Genomic DNA, 19,604 nt, shown 5'->3' with positions numbered 1-19,604 from the left:
ATCATCTACGGTTACCATAAATCCAAGAAGTCAGCAAAAAGACATTTTCCATCATGTTTCAATTTGTTTAATTTGTGCATTTGCCAACACTTTTTACAGTCCATTTCTTTCTCACAGATGGGACTTTAATAAACAAGCCGGATAACAGAAGGGGTTTTGTCCATTTCTTTTTTAGATTCAGGACATTCTAAAGAGTGCCCTGTCCAAAACTAGAATTTTTTTAGGTTAACATTCTAATTCACTGTTTTCTTTTAAGATGTCCATCTTTTCATAATAAATGTACCAGAATTATTTGCCCACTTATTGAAAAGGCTGTGAAAAGACATGGAATGAATATGGTACAGCTCTGATGGACAATACCCTGCATACTGATGCTTTCTATTGAAGTGATTTGACAGATCCCTAAGGTCAGACTTAATTGAGCTTGCTTTGATAATCTGGTTCCACGGAATACTAAAACACATTCTCTTCACTTATCAAGATGCATTTGTTGTACAATAAGATTCCAAACTAGGTGATTCATACTATACTATATTGTATAACAACATTACATTATTTTATTGCAATCTGCTTGAAGAAATTAACTCATCTTTAATTATACTGACATCACAGGTCCTTTACACAGTGGGACTGAGGAGTACTAACAAACCTAGTTGCAGTGAGAAACAATCCTGGGGCTCAGTGTCAAAGGGGGCACAGTTAGCTGATGTACCACTGCACCATACTGCAGCAATTTCTGAAGTCTAAGTCACAGAACTATGTATGCACTCTGAATGAATAAACAGCACTCCTAGGTAAGCATATGCTCAAGTGCTGGCAGGTTCCCTGGCAAAACTGACCTGATGGATAACTTTACAGATCCCAGCCAAACCAACCTCAAGAAAGTGTGGTTGTTAAGGTCAAGGAGGACGCAATACTCCCTTAACTTTTTGGGCACAAAATTAAAAGGGTTGATAGAATCATAGGACTGGAAGGAACCTCGAGAGGTCATCTAGTCCAGTCCCCTGCACTCATGGCAGGACTAAGTATTATCTAGACCATTCTTGACAGGTGTTTATCTAACCTGCTCTTAAAAATCTCCAATGATGCTAAAGTGTGCTTTCTCTCCAAAGAAAGCTGCTCATCTTATAGATTCTTAGGCAGAAGGGACCAATACGATCACCTAGTCTGACCTCCTGTACAGCACAGGCCTTAGAACATCCCCAAAATAAACATTCTTGGGGCTCTTCTCTGAACCTTCTCCAATTTATCAACATCCTTCTTGAACTGTGGATGTCCTATTCCAGCAACTTTCACACCAATGTCAAATACAGAGGTAAAATAACCTCTCTACTCCTACTCAAGATACTCCTGTTTATGCAACCTAGGATCACATTAGTTCTTTTGGCCACAGCATTACACTGAGCTCATGTTCAGCTGATTATCCACCTTGACCGCCAAATCTTTGTCAGAGTCATTGCTTCCTGGGCTAGAGTCTCCCATCCTGTAAGTATGGCCTATATTCTTTGTTCCTAGATGGATACATTTAGGCATATTAAAACGCACGTTGTTTGCTTGCGCCCAGTTTATAAAGCAAGCCAAATCGCTCTGAATCAGTGACACAGGGGTGGAGTAGGAGGGAAGAACCTAAATAATGGACTAAAGGTATGGTTACATAGAAAGAAAAGAAAGCAACTATGTCAAAAACTGGACCAGAGGGGTATAACTCTACAAAGAAACTCAGAAACACAAAGCCTAGAGTATATTCTGCAAAATGGCAATGTTAAGAAATGTTTGATCATAAACCACTCTCTCAATCATGGTTCTAGAGCTAGACAATACGTAGATAAATAGCTAGACTCTACTGTGAATACTGATTTTTTTACAGCTCTTCTTTCTGTTTTTAGGACTGACTAATGAGTTACAGAATGGAAGAGATTCGGTGGGGAGGGGCAGGGGAAGGGAAAATCTACCAACTGCTTTGTTAAAGCTAGAGGAGTCGGAACCAAAACCTTGTTCTAAACTCCTCTGAATTCCAGGAGGCTCTGAGTTTGGAGACATTTCTGGGGCAGACCAATTTTTTTCCCACCCCTCCAATTTTCTTCCAGGTCAGGAAAAGACTCCTTTCTAGATTCAGCTTAAATCTCACAAAAACCAACAGCAGCAACATTTCTCATGAGATTTTGGCCATTCTAAGGCAGCATATGAATTTTATTCAAAAGAATTACCAGCTGAGAATTAACAACATTTCTCAAAGTAGCTCTGCTTGGTGACACACAAGTTCCACTGGCCATGCAATGCTAAGTGCCTTCAGTACCCTCATCTCTCATTATCCTGAGGGGAAGATGCTCAGCACCTTGCCAAATAAATTCGCTTTTATGCATAACAACATGCATTAAATTTTGTAAACAGAAGCGTAAGGTAAGCGTGATGAAGTGCCGTGTGCAGGCACCCCTTTTTTTCCCCCCAGTTATTCAACATCATGAGATGCTTCATCTTCACTGTGGGTGACCAGATGTCCCGACTTTATAGGGACAGTTCCAATATTTGGGGCTTTGTCTTGTATAGCTGCCTATTACCCCCATCCCGATTTTTCACACTTGCTATCTGGTCAGCCTATCTTCATTCCAAAACTGGATTTCAGCTGTACACCAAAAATGTTTTCCATGTGGAATACACAACATTTTTGGCACTCACTTCCTCCTACTCTAGAAATTTTGCATGAACCATTAAGATATGTTACTTCATCCTCTGTGTAATAACTGGCATGTATGTGAAAAGACCTGCATTAAATCTTCATTAAAACTACAGCTATAAAGAGGATGACAATTAGTTTAATAGCACCAACTTGTATGAGTTTTACCGGACAAAGGGGGAAATATTTTATGGCAGCTTAAATCCAAAGCAATTTTTTCTTAAGGAAAGAGCTCAAGATTTGTAATTACGATCTTAAAACTTTGTGCTATTCAGTCCCTGTACGTAAAACCTCTTGTTCAGTTACTTGTATTCAGGACATGAACAGCTTTCTTCCTGCTTGTGCAAGCAATTCAACATCAATTCATTCCTTTGCTTTCTGAAAGAAGGGTTTGGAGGAACTCAGGATAACAGAGTTGCTTAATTTGTATGCTAATATATGATGATTTCATTTAAAGTACTGTGCCTAGAGATCCCAGGTGCTAAATAAAACAAAGCATCAAAACTTTCATTGTTCAAAATTAGCATGTATTCTTCATTTTCTTCAAAACAACAAAAACACGTCAGTTAACTGCAAACATGTTAGATATGTGAAAAGAAGGGCATTGGTTTCCCATTTCGCAACTGTGCTGGAATGATTAATTCACTAATGTCTGTATAGTGTTATTAAGAACCTCTATTACTACTTTATCATCATCACTTATCAAGGGTCAGATGCTTCCATCCATAATGCAGCAAAGGGGGAAGAAACCTATAGTAAGTAAATGCTCAATGGCACAGTATATTTACACAAAACATTTGCAACTTATCAAAAATAGACGCACTTACCCAGAAGCACCATGGGAAGAGTAAACCCCCAAAAGTTAATATCTCTGCTCTCCCCCTCGTCCGTCCCTCACAAAAAACTGACAGCAATAAGTAAAGGAGAGAATTAATCACTACTTCTGTTGCAAAAGGCAACAGTGAGTTACTGCATGCAAACCTCTTTGAGGAGTTCTGTTCACACAGCTGATGGTGGAAAGCCAATGACAAGTTGGTAATACAGATACTGAGGGGGAGGAAGGGTTGGTATGTGCTCCTGAGCAGAAGCACATTAGGCCTATTATACATGGAATTCCCTATCACTTTAGGTCTTCAACAAAGGAGCCCTTCTGTGATTTTTCAGACCATACCCATCATTTTTTCAGACCATATCCATCATTTGGCAGCAACTGGCCTAGCCCAATGACAACACAGAATGGGGCAACTCAGCTTCTGAGCTTCTCCTAGTACGCACTTTTACCACATAAGCACTTGCTTCACATGTGGTTATCCCTGGCAAAGCAGCATACGGTCCTAAAGTGTAGTGTGTGGTTTGGAAAACAGAGAGAGAGACAAGGTGGGTGAGGTAATATCTTGTATTGGACCAACTTCAGTTGGTGAAAAAGACAAGCTATTGAGCCACTAGCGCTCTTCCTCAGGAAAACAATCATTCTGATCTAAAGAGATGCAAAGTGACATGATTGTAATTAATTTTAACTGCCAAATTATATTTATAAATATAAGCAAATTCAGACAAATAATCTGCTTCATTCCTTTGCTCTTAAAGGAATAAAGCCAGACTCTTATTTTAGTTACACCAAAGTAAGTCCAGAGTAACTAGTGAAATTAATAGGTTTCAGAGTAACAGCCGTGTTAGTCTGTATTCGCAAAAAGAAAAGGAGGACTTGTGGCACCTTAGAGACTAACCAATTTATTAGAGCATAAGCTTTCGTGAGCTACAGCTCACTTCCTCAGATGCATATCGTGGAAACTGCAGCAGGCTTTATATATACACAGAGAATATGAAACAATACCTATTCCCACCCCACTGTCCTGCTGGTAATAGCTTATCTAAAGTGATTTCCAGCACAAATCCAGGTTTTCTCACCCTCCACCCCCCCACACAAATTCACTCTCCTGCTAGTGAAATTAATAGTTACTTTAGATTTACACTAATGTGAAATCAGAAACAGGCTCACCAGTAGTCAAAAAGGTGCATGATTTCATTAAGGTCTCAACATAGTTGTTTCCTTTATCCCTTTATATTTCTATAAGGGGCATTTTAAACACAGTTATGGTAATATATACTATATGTAATAATCTAAGAAAGGCATGCAGTGCATAGGAAAGTCGAGTTTTCAATATAGTGATACGCAATAATAATGAACAGGAGAAACAAAAGGCAATTTAAAATATTCTGATACTTATTTTGTCCATTACGTTGCATGCTGGCAATGTGGTAAGTTATATGTAATCCACAGTTAAGATACCTACTATACCATTTGACTTGATACTCATTCCGAATTGTAAATTAGCGTAACTTTAACAGTAGTGAAACGCTGATCAAATGCTTAAGTTAAATTCAGATTATGACACTTGGCTATTTAAAATTACAATACAGGTGGGCATGCTAATCAGAATGCTCAGCTCCCTTCCAGCCCCCTCACTCCCTGAAAAACAAGCTATTTTGATAATGTCCTGTGAGTTATCAGACTGTCATGACTTCATCATAGCACTTTACACCTTTACTTTCTCCCAACCACAAAAATTATGTTTTTTCGGGTTTTTTTCCCCTTACAAAATACATGAAGGTTCTAAAGATACTGGTGACATAAGAGCAGCAATATGCACCTAAGATATTGCAATAATCCAATTTTCCCCACTTGCATGTGGTCTCAGCTTTCTGGAAATAGACAGAAATTCAAAGCAGCCCAATTCTACTGTTAATCTATAAAAGTTAAGGGTTTTTTTAAACTCTTAGGCATTCACATTACACTTACTTTGGTGTAGAGTGTGGCCTTCAGCTAAAGTTTACAGCAAGAGCTGCCCCAATGCTGGCCCTCAAAAAACCATCACTCCCCCAAGCTCCTTAGTACACAGGGCCCTTGAGACGAAGCAGCTTACTCCCTGGTGCACCCACCAGGCTGGTAGAGAAAAAGGTTGGCCTACCTCTTCCCTGCCTCTTTTGGGGAAATTTGTGTCACCCTCTCTCCCCTGCCACACCAGCTGCATGGTAGGCTGAATATTCAGGGTACAGCTCCCCAGTGGCCTCTGAAATACAAACAGTAATGTACTAAAAATGGCCCTTCATACGAATACGTAGTTGAACTGAAAATGTAATTTTAAAAAACTGACAAAGACTGCTTAGCACTTCTCAGCACCCAGCTACTGTATGGATGATGCTATAGAACTCAAATTGGATATAATAATTGGGGGTGAAAGAGTGGGTGAGAAATGACAGATAATAGCTGTCAAGTGAGCTAAAAAAATAAAAACTAAACAAGAAACACCCACACACATATTACCAAACAGTAAGTAAACATATCCAGACTCTGCATGTTGTGTGTGAGAAATTAAATTGTAAAAATTCAAATGCATGTAATTCTCTATCAGTTTTAAGTAGATCTGAATGCATAATCAATTGTTTTATAGCTAACAATTGAAATCCCTTCAAAAAATATTCCAATTTGTTTCTAATCCAAATTACTTTAGGTCACTGCAGATTTTAAGCAGCTAACCACAGATGTTTCAGTTTCATCATTTCGACTTGGAACCATAACGACAGAAGCTATCTATTCTTGTTTTTTTCTCCCCTCTCTATTCTCTTCCAACCACAGCCTAAAAGCATCACTAACCTCTGGAGAAGGAACTCCATTTCCAGTCTAGGGACCAAACATTTTACAGATCAGCACAGGAAGGTTAAAGCATGAGTAGCCTATAAAAATAAAATGTTCTTACTTCATTAATGAAGGGCCTAATCCTAAAAATCCTTCCTTACTCTCATCGGTAGTTCCACTTTACCCATATGAACAATCCATTTGAAGGCAACAGAACTGCTCAAAGGAATATGGATTAGCCACTGAGCCAGTATCAGGCCCAAAGATTTTTAATCCTAAAACGTTTGTTCACATCTTGAGAAAGATTTCCCCTCCATCCAGACACAGGTTTTACAGGTTTTTACAAGAAAATAGAACAGCTACTGCTTTGCCCACAGAATGACTGACTATCAATAGCAATAGACCTGCAAATAAAACTCTGGCAACAATTTACTAAATTATACCCCCTAGTAAATCCTGTGCAGTGCTGAAATAGGCTTGGCTGTCTTATCACTATTGTGCAGGTCTGCAAATCTGCATCAGATTTGATTGTATTGCATGACAAATGAGAAAGCTATCTCAGGCTGCCCGGCAGCCTGAAAGAATATAGCAATGTGCATACAGCATAACCTGTACCTGTATCCTTCCAAAACTGTAATTTCCTAGAAGTTATCTGGTTTGTTCAGGACAAACATAGTAAAACACAAAAGTTATTTTTCTTCTTTCATTCAAATTTAGCTAAACTTAGGTCTTTTCTCGAAATTCAGTGTCCTGGAAATCCTGCCATCATCCAGGGCAATGGGTTAAATGACCCAAAAAGATACTATCCAGCACCAATAATTTTACAATTCTGAGAAATGCAACACAAGCCAGAAACTAAGACAATAAGCATAAGGCAACCATTAAAAAGTGGCAGGAATTAAATAAATTGAAAGTCTACCCACAGAAACAGAGAATCAGCGTTAGCTATGACAGTGAAGATATCTGCAACACATCAACCCAAGAAAGGCAATTTCAGGTATTAGAACAAAATAATGAGTGTTTTAGCAAAAGCAACAAGGGTATGACAAAGGATATGCAAAAATCTTAACAGTCTCATGTGAATACATGGGGGGGAAATGTAAGCAAAACTAAACTTGTAAGTAATATTTTTAAAAGCAGAAAGGTAATCCAAAGTATCAATCTATAGAATTAGTGTTCTGTAAAATAAACAGTCAAAAGAGAAGAAACACAAACACCAACAAGTTTCAGAGTAGCAGCCATGTTAGTCTGTATTCACAAAAAGAAAAGGAGTACTTGTGGTACCTTAGCGACTAACCAATTTATTTGAGCATAAGCTTTAGTGAGCTACAGCTCACTTCATCGGATGCATAAAGTGGAAAATACAGTGAGGATGTTTTATACACACAGACCATGAAAAAATGTGTGTTTATCACTTCAAAAGGTTTTCTCTCCCCCACCCCACTCTCAAGCTGGTAATAGCTTTTCTAAAGTGATCACTCTCCTTACAATGTGTATGATAATCAAGGTGAGCCATTTCTAGCACAAATCCAGGGTTTAACAAGAACGTCTGAGAAACAGTGGGGGGGGAGGGGAGAGGTAGGAAAAAACAAGGGGAAATAGGTTACCTTGCATAATGACTTTGCCACTCCCAGTCTCTATTCAAGCCTAAGTTAATTGTATCCAATTTGCAAATGAATTGCAATTCAGCAGTCTCTCGCTGGAGTCTGGTTTTGAAGTTTTTCTGTTGTAATACCACAACTTTCATGTCTGTAATCGCGTGACCAGAGAGATTGAAGTGTTCTCCGACTGGTTTATGAATGTTATAATTCTTGACATCGGATTTGTGTCCATTTATTCTTTTACGTAGTGGTGTACAAGTGGTGTAGGCACCTAAATAACTCCTACACTAACAGAGAATATGGACACACATCAAGGCAAAAAAGTAATAATATTTTCAGTAATTTATTGAGACTAGATTATCATAATGGTTCCTTCTTGTCTTAGAAGCTATGATTCTATGAAAGGCAGTTCAGTAAAAAAAGGAAGTCTTTCCTTAACCAAGTCCTCTTTACACAAACCACTCAGAAGAACAGAAGGCAACAGATTTTAAAAAGCCTGTAGCTCTATCCATTTTCCACATGAAAGATATTTAAGATGTTTCTATTCAGAGGCAATAAAAACAAGTCTCATGTTCTTAGGATAAAAGCGAGAAGGGGGGGGGGGGAGACTAACATGGCAGGTTTCCGTAAACCTGCTTTTATTTTGCATGGCTTGTTCCATTTAGAAGTGAGGAGATGACTCGGTATTAACAATATTGGTCCCAATTCAGATTTCACTCTTACACTGGTGAAGCCCAATTGACTTCAGTGATTATGAATCCCAATTTACATAGGTAAGAGAGAGAAGAATCATACAGCATTATCAAGTAATCTGCTCTTCAAATCAGTACTCGGGGCTAAATCTTGTCCTTTCGGAGGGTATGCTGATGGCTGCCAGGGAGCCTCTGCCCTTCCCTATACACCCATGCAGCATCTGGGGTGGATATCCTGCAAACAAATGATGCAGGCAAGAGACTACTAATGTGTTTGATAGCATGTCTCCACTGGATGAGGGGGCACGTTAGCCTAGATGCATAAAAGTAGTTAGACATTTTGACACTTAGCATCACACACCTAGAAAAATCACTTTCCCCCCACGCTGGATCAGAGAACCCAGACTCCAGGCCAAGCGTCTACACTGCTGTTTTTAGCCCCATAGCCCCCTGTGAATGCCAATCAGTTGATCCAGTCTCATTCACTGCTGCATTGTTGATTTTTGCTGCATAGACGTACCCTTTGTTCAGCATGATAGACTGGGAGCTTCCTAAGCTAGCCAGCAGGAAAAGCTGATGTTGTGCGCTAAGCACTGCCCCTTGCTCAGAAACAGGCTCCTAAATCCAAGCTGCAAGGAGGTGCCTCAATCTGCTAGTGATTCACAGCTGGGAACTCTTTGGAGTCAGGCCCTACACCATTTTGGCAAGAGGGATAGAAGGAGGACCACCACCCTCATAACTTTTAGCACATGCTTAAAGTATTCACCTTGGGGAGATCCGTAGTCAAGTCCACGCCACAGGAGGAGGATTTGAACTAGCATCTGCCACCTCTCAGGTGAGTACCTTAACCACTGGGCTATGGGATATGCTGATGTGGGGGTCCCTCAGTCTCTCTTGGATTACATACTTGAAGAGTCATTTGTACAGGGGGGGGGAGAAAGAGAGCACACGCAAACATGAGAATGACTCTGTGGTCCAGTGATTAGGATATGAGACCCCACCCAGGATCCAGGCCCCCTGCTCCAATGATTTTTTTAAAAATTATTTATGCAGAGTGCATCAGCTTCAACAGGAGAGACTGAGGGAGCCCAAATTCAGCAAAGCCCAATGGTTGGAGCACTCACCTGAGAGGTGGCAGATCCCAGTTCAAATCCCTTCTCACACTCAGGCAGAGCAGGTACTTGAGCCAAGATCTTGGACAACTCCAGATGAGTCCCTAACCATTAGGCTAAGAGTTATGAGGGAGGTCCTCCTCCTCCCCCCCTGCCCCCGCAAGGCTGTTTTGTGTGAACTTGCTTGAAGGATCCGCGGGAGCAGGTGTGCTCTGAGGGTGTCTACAAGATCAGACCCACATGTGACGGAGGTGGCCGAATGCCTATCTTGCCCTGGTTTGTGAATCACTATTCTCTCTGGAGCTTGGGCAGGAGATAGGTGTCCAGATACCTGGAAGGAGGCAGTACTGCACATGCCCAGAGACAGGAACAAGTACTAGGAGAGATACCTGCAAAAACTCAGGAACTGAGTGAGTTTAGGCACATGCAGGGTTCAGAAGGATTTTGTGCCTTGCAGTAGTTCTGGAACTGGCACACGAGCACCTCACTCCTTTGTGCATCCAGGCCTTTGAGGACTAGTTTTGAATAAGGAAGCTGGTGGGGGAACTATGGAGCACAGGACTCGGTGAGAAGCAGTCAGATTTTTCCATAGCAGTCTCTATTACAGCAGCCATGTCTGACAGGTAGGTATTGTTTATTAATTAGTTTCCCCCACGTCACCACACACCTCTCCACCAAGCTCAAAGCCAGCCTCATCCAGCCATGTCCTTAACACAACTGTTTTGCAACAATGGTAGCACTTATTTTACGAAAGGGACTCCTCTCTATCCTGTGCCAGAGAATTATGACATGTTTTGAGTCAGGCTGCACCTGGCCTTGTGCTGGTGTGTAGGAGTACATTGGAGAGAACAAGGAGTCTGACAGCTAAGAGGAACACTCTCAGCCCTTTTCTTCAGGGAATACAAGGATGGCTTGAGGGTGGGGCTGAAAGTGGTATCAGATGAGTAAGTGGGTCAGGGAAGAACCATGTTCCTTGCCTCATGCTGCACAATGTCAAAGCTTGTAGCAACAGCTGCTCTGACCTGTGATCCAAGAGAACCACAGGAACTGTCTCCCTCAAGAATTACACCACTGTCCCTGAGAATTAAATTTGAGCCAATAAGATAGCATCAGGCAAAAAGAGGGCAAACAGGCAATGTGGGTAGAAACTGGGTGTAGCCAACAGCAGGCTTCCCTAAGCAGTTTTGGCAAGTCTTATGATATTATCAAAAAGTCTAGTTGGTGGGTTGGTTTTTAAATCTACAGCTCCTGGAGTGACATGATTACATGAGAATCTCACCTTTCATTAAAAAGGGAACTTGTTAGCTCTCACGGTGCAGAGAAAAGCTTTAAAACAGAGGAACCCTAACGGGTCATAAACTAGAAAACAAATGGAGGGAACCCAAAATTATTTTTAGAAATCTCATCATTTTTTAATGTTTTAGATCGGCAACACTGAAGCCCGTCCTTTGGTGCACAGCAGCTATTCTGTTGGAAAGTATTTAATTCCAGTCCAATTATAGGAGTACCTGGAGAGACGTACCTGAAGCAGCTGGTGGTGAGCAGCATGAGGAGCAGAGTAGCCATTTGCTTAGGTGAGCTCTTTGCCTTGCACACGCACATGCATGCACGCACACACACCCCCTCCTATATTTTTGACTAGTGCATGGCCCGGCCTTAGGAAGCCACACTCTTGTGTTTATTTCTATTTCATCTGATATCAGGATGGTTATTAAAATTTCTGAGCATTTCCCCCAGTATTGTCCTGAAGGCTTTTCCCAAGAGGCAGGAACTAATTATTGGTAGAGATACTTATTTGATACAGTTTCTACATAACCCAGAGAACAGAGTTTAGTTCAATTATAGTATTTACTCATTGGCTGTGGTTACTGTACACTCTTTCCTGTCCTTTATTTAGAAAAACAAAGGAAAGTTTGGCTTGTGTTGTTTTAAATCAGTAGGAATTGGAAATACGGTATTCTAAAATATGACAGATTGCAGCAAAACCAACCCTTGAGAGTTTTTATTTCCCTTTGCCAAACTTTGAAAGGTACATAAAGTAAATATTATCTGTGGCACCCATAAAAGTTTAATTAACTAAATTAAAGTATTGCTACTGTTCAGTGGTGTTAATTTTTTTGCCCATACATGAGTGAATTTTACCAGCACCAAAACACCTTCTAGGTGAAACAGCAAAATGTGGTCAGCAGTGCATTAATGCCGCCACTTCATTATATCTATGAACATGATGTAAGCTTGATTATAATCAAATCAGTCATCTAGCCTCTTGCTTCTCACTGCAAAATGAGATAAATTAACTACCAGCTACAACCATGGATGGAATATTAATGTATACAATGCCCTGAGGATACCCCTCTATGTAGTACATGACGCCTTATGAAAAAGTTCTAGTTCCAAGCTTTGAGATTGTGAACCAAAACTGAGCAATTCCAGAAAGGGTGAATTCAGTGAGACACCCTACACTAAATCTGAACATATTTCCAGATACCACATTTGGTAGACACCATTAAGATGTACGTAATCTTTACCCCAGACTGCTCTACACCCAGACACAAACAAACAGAGATTAGTGACCGGAACCATGTAATTTGCTGGCCCTGCCTCCAGACCTCCCTGCCTCCTTTCATACTGGGAACTTGTGGAGAGCAAAAGGACAGCTCCTTAACATTCCAGGAGTGAAGATCACCTGCACACCTGCTCTCCTCTTCCTGGAACGCCCATGCGTTGTGGCACTCTTCTGGTTCCTCTATGTTCATGGCCTTCCAGATCATGCAAGATAGAGACAGCGTGGCAATGGGACATAGGGGGCAGTACCATAAAATATCTATATTCTAGGGGCATTGCAAATATATAATGTCTACATGCTTTGAAACTGCAATATGTTGCAAGTTATAACATACTCTACAGTCCTGGTTTAATAGCAAAGGAAGTGACATTAAGCTTGAAAAGGGAAACTGCAGCTTTCTTTAGCTCTTCCCAACCTGAAGAAAACTAAGCACAGCATGTGCCCTGACTAAAACCACAGGGCACTGCGGTCTTATAAAAATCAGAATTGTGTGACATTCCTGGGTTGCTTTTTGGTAGACCACAGCATCTGAGCACAGAGTGAGCAACCGAAGACATTTGGTCATTTGATTACAAACTAACTGAATTCTGAGCCTCACAACAATCTAGAGTAGCTCATGCAGCACTTGAAACACAGCATACTACAGTACTTGCCAAACAGAATAGGACAAAAACACAAGGGAAAAAATGATATTTTCAAATTTCTAAGAAGATATCACTATGAACAAGATCTCTGTCTTAGGCATTTCTATATTTCCCATCACCCTGGAATCTGAGCACTGCAATGGAGTGTAAATAAAATAAATGTAAAGCTTTAACTACAAAGGAATTGGTGGTGTCCTTTTAAAAACAGCATAAAGATTTACATTTCACACAAGAGACTCAAGTTTTGATTTCACCTTCTACTCTTGCATTAACGATTTAAGCATCCTGTATTACAAGGTTCTCACTTACCGCATGGGAAGTCTTGGAGAGCTCCTCTCTGGAACCAGCAATTCCAGCTCCAGTATAATCTGATAGGAAGCAGCTGAGCAGACGAGACCCCTGGCAAAGAAAAAAGGTGTAAACGCCAGCTCTTGCATCTATGACACTGAGAAATATTCTCCTAAGAGAAGTGAAAGAAGTCTCATCATTTGACAGTTAAAACTAGACTACAATGAATAAACCACCAATATATCAGAGTACCCTATAAGGCATCCTCTAGCAGCTTGTTTGTACAGAGAATAAGACCCCATTACTGCTTCTAACTGCATATTTCAAAGTAGCTGAGGGCTTTTATGATGAAGGTCCTAGTCCTATCCTTGCTGACAACATGTTAGGGTTTGAGGGCTCATTATACAAAAAGACTAACTAGAAAATATAAACAGTACTTTTTTCATTTTTAACTGTTAGAATTCTATGAAGACCAAGCATTTGTCTCTCATTCACCCTTAATTCTACACTCACTATTACAGTACCTAAACTCCAGGCACACTGAAAATCCAAATCCACAAACTGGTCAACAAGGGGAATGAAAGAAGACAGCACTCTTCAATAACTACATCCAAACTCAGGGAGAGGCCCAAGGTCACTCCTTGCCAAGCCACTGGGGTAACTTTAGCTATTCTATTTAAATAGAAAATTGAAAAAAAATTGGGCCTATAATATATAAAATGCATATAATGTTGGTTATACAAACACTGTCACAGTCCATCTGAGATAAAATTCATGGCATTAAGAATATGATAATTGCAGGATGTTTCAAACATTCAGCTCTCTGTGAAAAGCTGAGTGTCTGAAGATGAGGATTTATAAATTGCAAATAAAAGAACCCGTCCCTAGTTATATCAAGCAAATGAGCAGCATGTTGACAGATATTAAATCCTACTGCATACATAATCCCCTTAAACCTGTACCAGTGAAGCCGAACAGTGAATTTACAAATTTATCCATCCCTCATGTTCAATACAAAATCATTTAACTAAAAAAAAATAAAACAACAAAGGGTGCGGAACAGGGTGGCCAATAGGTTTCCATCCTAGGGGTCTGCAGACCACAGGTTAAAAACCACAGTTCTGTGTAGATCAAAAAGCAAAATTAAAAGAAATAGTGGATATTGTGTCTCTCAGAAAAAAATTAGGGGCAAATTGTAATGCCACATCTGCTATGACAATGGTAGATTATATTAAAATTGGACAATCTGTGACAATCATTTACAGACAAACAGATTACGATAGACAAGACAGACAAATGCTCGGGGAAAGAGGCATACTTAGATTGTAAGTAGGGCTCTCGATTAATCGCAGTTAACTCAAAAAAATTAATTGTGATTAAAAAAATTAATCACAATTAATTGCACTTTTAATTGCACTGCTAAATAATAGACTACAATTGAAATGTATTAAATATTTTTGGATTTTTTTTTACATTTTCAAATATATTTATTTCAATTACAATGCAGAACACAAAGTGAACAGTGCTCACTTTATATTATAATTTTATTACAAATATTTGCACTGTAAAAATGACAAAGAAAGAGTATTTTTCAGTTCACCTCATACAAGTACTCTAGTGCAATCTCTTTATCGTGAAAGTGCAAATTACAAATGTGGATTTTTTTGTTACATAACTGTACTCAAAAACAAAACAACTTAAAACTTCAGAGCCTACAAGTCCACTCAGTCCTACTTCTTGTTCAGCCAATCGCTAAGAGAAATAAGTTTGTTTACATTTACAGGAGGTAATGCTGTCCACTTTTTATTTACAATGTCACCTGAAAGCGAGAACAGGTATTCGCATGGCACTTTTGTAGCTGGCGTTGCAAGGTATTCACATGCCAGATATGCTATACATTTGTATGCCTCTTCATGCTTCCATCATCATTCCAGAGGACATGCTTCCATGCTGATGCTTGTTAAAAAAATAATGCATTAATTAAATTTATGACTGAACTCCTTTGGGGAGAAATGTATGTTTCCTGCTGTTTTACCTGCATTCTGCCATATATTTCATGTTATAGCAGTCTCAGATGATGATCCAGCACATGTTGTTCATTTTAAGAACACTTTCAGTGAAGATCTGACAAAATGCAAAGAAGGTACCAATGTGAAATTTCTAAAGATAGCTACAGCACTCGACCCAAGGTTTAAGAATCTGAAGTGCCTTCCAAAATCTGAGAGGGAGAAAGCTTTCATAAGTCTTAAAAGCACAACTCTGATGTAGAAACTACAGAACCCGAACAACCAAAAAAGGAAAATTAACATTCTGCTGGTGGCATCTGAGTCAGATGATGAAAATGAACATGTGTCGGTCCACACTGCTTTGGACTGTTATCTAGCAAAACCCACCATCAGCATGGACACATCCTCTGGAATGTTGGTTGAAGCATGAAGGGACATATGAATCTTTAGAATATCTGGGAGGTAAATATCTTCCGACACCAGCTAGAACAGTGATATGTGAATGCCTGTTCTCACTTTCAGATGACATTATAAACAAGAAGCGGACAGCATTGTCTCCTGAAAATGTAAACAAACTTCTTTCTCTGAGCGATTGGCTGTACAAGAAATAGGACTACGTGGACTTTCTAGGCTCTAAAGTTTTACATTGTTTTATTTTTGAATGCAGTTTTTTGTACATAATTCTACATTTGTAAGTTCAACTTTCATGATAAAGAGATTCAGTACTTTTATTAGGTGAATTGAAAAATACTATTTCTTTGTTTTTTACAATGCAAATATTTGTAATCAAAAATAAATATAAAGTTAACACTGTACACTTTTGTGTTCTGTGTTGTTTTCTAAATTTTCAAATATTGATTTCAATTACATCAAAAAATATTTAAATAAATGGTAGGTTTCAGAGTAGCAGCCGTGTTAGTCTGTATTCGCAAAAAGAAAAGGAGTACTTGTGGCACCTTAGAGACTAACAGATTTATTTGAGCATAAGCTTTCATGAGCTATAGGTCACTTCATCGGATGCATTCAGTGGAAAATACAGTGGGGAGATTTATATACATAGAGAACATGAAACAATGCGTGTTACACACTGTAAGGAGAGTGATCACTTAAGGTGAGCTATTACCAGCAGGAGAGCGGGGGGTGGGGAGGGAACCTTTTGTAGTGATAATCAAGGTGGGCCATTTCCAGCGAACGTCTGAGGAACAGTGGGGGGGGGGGGGGGGGGGGAGGGTGGTGGTGAAGGGCTGCACCAAGCAATGGAGTCCCAGAATCGCAAAAGAACTCCAGCATGGACCGAATGGGAGGTACGGGATCTGATCGCTGTATGGGGAGAGGAATCCATGCTATCAGAACTCCGTTCCAGTTTTCAAACTGCCAAAACATTTGTAAAAATCTCTCAGGGCATGAAGGACAGAGGCCATAACAAGGACCCGAAGCAGTGCCGCGTGAAACTTAAGGAGCTAAGGCAAGCCTACCAGAAAACCAGAGAGGCAAATGGCCGCTCCGGGTCAGAGCCCCAAACATGCCGCTTCTGTGATGAGCTGCATGCCATTTTAGGGGGTTCAATCACCACTATCCCAGCCCTGTGCTTTGACTCCGTCAATGGAGTGGGAGGCAACATGGAAGCAGGTTTTGGGGACGAGGAAGATGATGAGAAGGAGGTTGAAGATAGCTCACAGCAAGCAAATAGAGAAACAGGTTTTCCCGACAGCCAGGAACTGTTTCTCACCCTTGACCTGGAGCCAGTACCCCCCAAACCCACCCAAGGCTGCCTCCCGGACCCGCCAGGCAGAGAAGGGATCTCTGGTGAGCGTACCTTTTTAAATTATCTAGCACATGGATCTCAAACTCGCATCACCACGAGGGCCACATGAGGACTAGTACATTGACCCAAGGGCTGCATCACTGACACCTTCTCACATAAAAGGTACAAAAGCCCCCCCCCCCACCGCCCCTCGCCCCAACCCACTCCGCCCCTTCCATGAGGCCCCACCCTACCCCGCCTCTTCCCACCCTTTCCCCACCCCCATTCCAACCCCTTTCCCAAAGTCCCCACCCCAACTCCACCCCGTCCCTGCCCCTATTCCAACCCCTTCCCCAAATCCCCGCCCCTGCCCTGCCTCTTCTCCGCCTCCTCTTCTGAGAGCGTGGCTCCCCGCTCCTCCCCCCTCCCACCTGGAAAGCGCTAAGTGCCACCAAACAGCTGTTTGGCTGCGGGAAGCGCCTCAAGGTAGGCAGAGGAGCAGGAACGCAGCGTGCTGGGGGGAGTGGAGCTTGGCGACTGCAGGAAATAACTCCCAGGGGGCGGGGGGTGCAGGGAGCTCGTGGGCCACAGAAAATAACCCTGTGGGTTGCATGCAGCCCACGTGTTTGAGATCCCTGCTCTGGCACATCAGTAAAAAAGAGTTAATGCACCAACATATATATTTCATGCTGAAGTAAAACTGATGCTATGCTATTCTTCGTCAGAGTAAAATAATCTTAATAGCTTTTTTGGTTCAAATCATTATTTCTAATTAGATCAGCTGTTAGTTGATGGCTCCAATTATGATGTGCAGCATAATAAAACGGGGAACAAATCAATCAAAATACATGCTTTAGAGATCATATCTATTTACAGGAACAGAATTGGTTTAAAAAAAAAAGAGCCAAAAAAAACCCCACACAACCTATAAACAAAACACACACCCTAAGGTGCGCCTCTTTACACAGATAATGGGAAGAGAACATCACAACACCCACACATTGTTCTTGCTATCTCAGAGGAGATTAGAGTAAGATTTTCTCCTATCACCTCAAGTACAAAAGAATACCTCTTCATTATAAAACAATTGATTTAGATGTATATTGCAGATAGGTGACATATTTTCCTGTATGTTCAGGGCAAGTTTTCTGTGAAGGAACCAAGTAATCAATAGTATCAAGGAACTGAAAGATTCCTGACAACCCTCATGGCATTTGAGTCAGACAAGAGACCAAATGCACTTTTGTGAGGTCACAACTACAACTGGGTTCAATAAAGAATTAGGTAAGTTCATGGAGGATAGGTCCATCAATGGCTACTAGCCAAGATGGTCAAGGGTGGAACCCCATGCTCTGGGTGTCCCTAGCCTCTGACTGCCAGAAGCTGGGAGTGGATGACAGGCGATGGATCACTAGATAATTGCTCTAGTCTGTTCATTCCCTCTGAAGCACATGGCCATTGTCAGAAGACAGGACGCTGAACTAGATGGACCATTGGTCTGACCCAATATGGCCATTCTCATGTTCTTCTTTACAATATGTACTAAAAAACGTCCCCCATCTCTATTGTTTGGGCCACTGCAGTAGAATGGGCTGTAAAATCTCCAGTCATCAACAGAATTCTTTCCCTATTTATCATCCAGTATGCCAAAACTCTGATCTCTCAGGCCATAATACGACAAGTAGTTGTGCATAATTAAATCTACACTGATAGACTAACTGTCACAGAGTATCACAGAGATAAGGCAGGTTTAAAAATAATTTTATCTGTAATCCAGAGTTATCTACAGTACAGTTAACAGTGTTTTGAACCAAGAGAATACATTTTCTTTTTAAAAGGCAGAACCACCAGAGCTTCTCCTCCCTTCCACAACCTAGGTTTTACAAGAAGAAAAACACTGTTGTGCTCTGAATCTCCTTTGTAATGCTGTATCAAAATGTATTCACTGACTCTGAAGGATAAGGAGAGGACCAGGTACATAGTAAGAAAGCTATGCATTTTCCATCAACGATAGAAGCTGTAATTTGTATTCCTCTCCTATGGTCCTTTTAATACACATTTTTAACTACATGGGCAAATAGAAGCTAGGTTTCCATATTTCCCTTGTTTTATTCACTCCATATTTAAAAGAACAAACAAATGAATCTGCTGAATCACAGAGGACAACATCACATGAATAGAATAATGGCAAAATTTATAGTTTGTCAGGTATTCTTATAACAATTACATTTTAGAAAGCCTGCAAATATCTTAAGGGTAAATTTAAATATGTAGGCAAGCACTTCTGGTGGAATAGCAACAAACACATCATGCTGCATAGTAAAAGTCTGGAAACAAATAATGCTTTTAGTTCTTCCCCATCCTGGATCAGTTTATAATGGAAATAATTGTACCCTTGGCTGAACTGTCCTTTAGAACCTACCATACATCAGTACTTGTAACAGCATTTGAAACAGTTTGCACCGAAATAGATGGAAGACGGTTTTGCATCCCCACTCAAGGCAGCAATTAGAAACTGTGCTTGACACCTGTTAGAGGGTAATAGCAACCCCAGTTTCAGCTAATATGATTGTAACTACTATAGAACAATAAAGTGTTCCAGTGTAGACAGAATTCTTTACAAATAATCATATTTGACTA

General features: G+C 40.5%; 1 protein-coding gene across 6 annotated transcripts in view; it reads right to left on the bottom strand.

The window, feature by feature from the left end:
• The window catches only part of APBA2 (amyloid beta precursor protein binding family A member 2), a 236,850-nt gene that overhangs the window by 169,727 nt on the left and 47,519 nt on the right, over window positions 1-19,604 (bottom strand). For 5 of the 6 annotated variants that reach the window (XM_073303675.2, XM_073303674.2, XM_073303677.2 and 2 more), the window contains exon 2: window positions 13,236-13,325. Coding sequence is in view for 2 of the 6 variants with exons in the window: in XM_073303680.2 (XP_073159781.1) it covers window positions 13,236-13,325 (90 nt within the window). In the remaining 4 variants the exon portion in view is untranslated. Of the gene's footprint in view, window positions 1-5,643; window positions 5,746-13,235; window positions 13,326-19,604 lie in introns of all 6 variants that reach the window. The other variant, XM_073303676.2, reaches the window with a different exon arrangement.

Source organism: Lepidochelys kempii, chromosome 10 (genome assembly GCF_965140285.1).
Source record: "Lepidochelys kempii isolate rLepKem1 chromosome 10, rLepKem1.hap1, whole genome shotgun sequence".
NCBI classification, from domain to species: Eukaryota; Metazoa; Chordata; order Testudines; family Cheloniidae; genus Lepidochelys; species Lepidochelys kempii.
The sequence above is the reverse complement of the archived record's forward strand: the minus strand, read 5'-3'. Positions and strand labels throughout refer to the sequence as shown.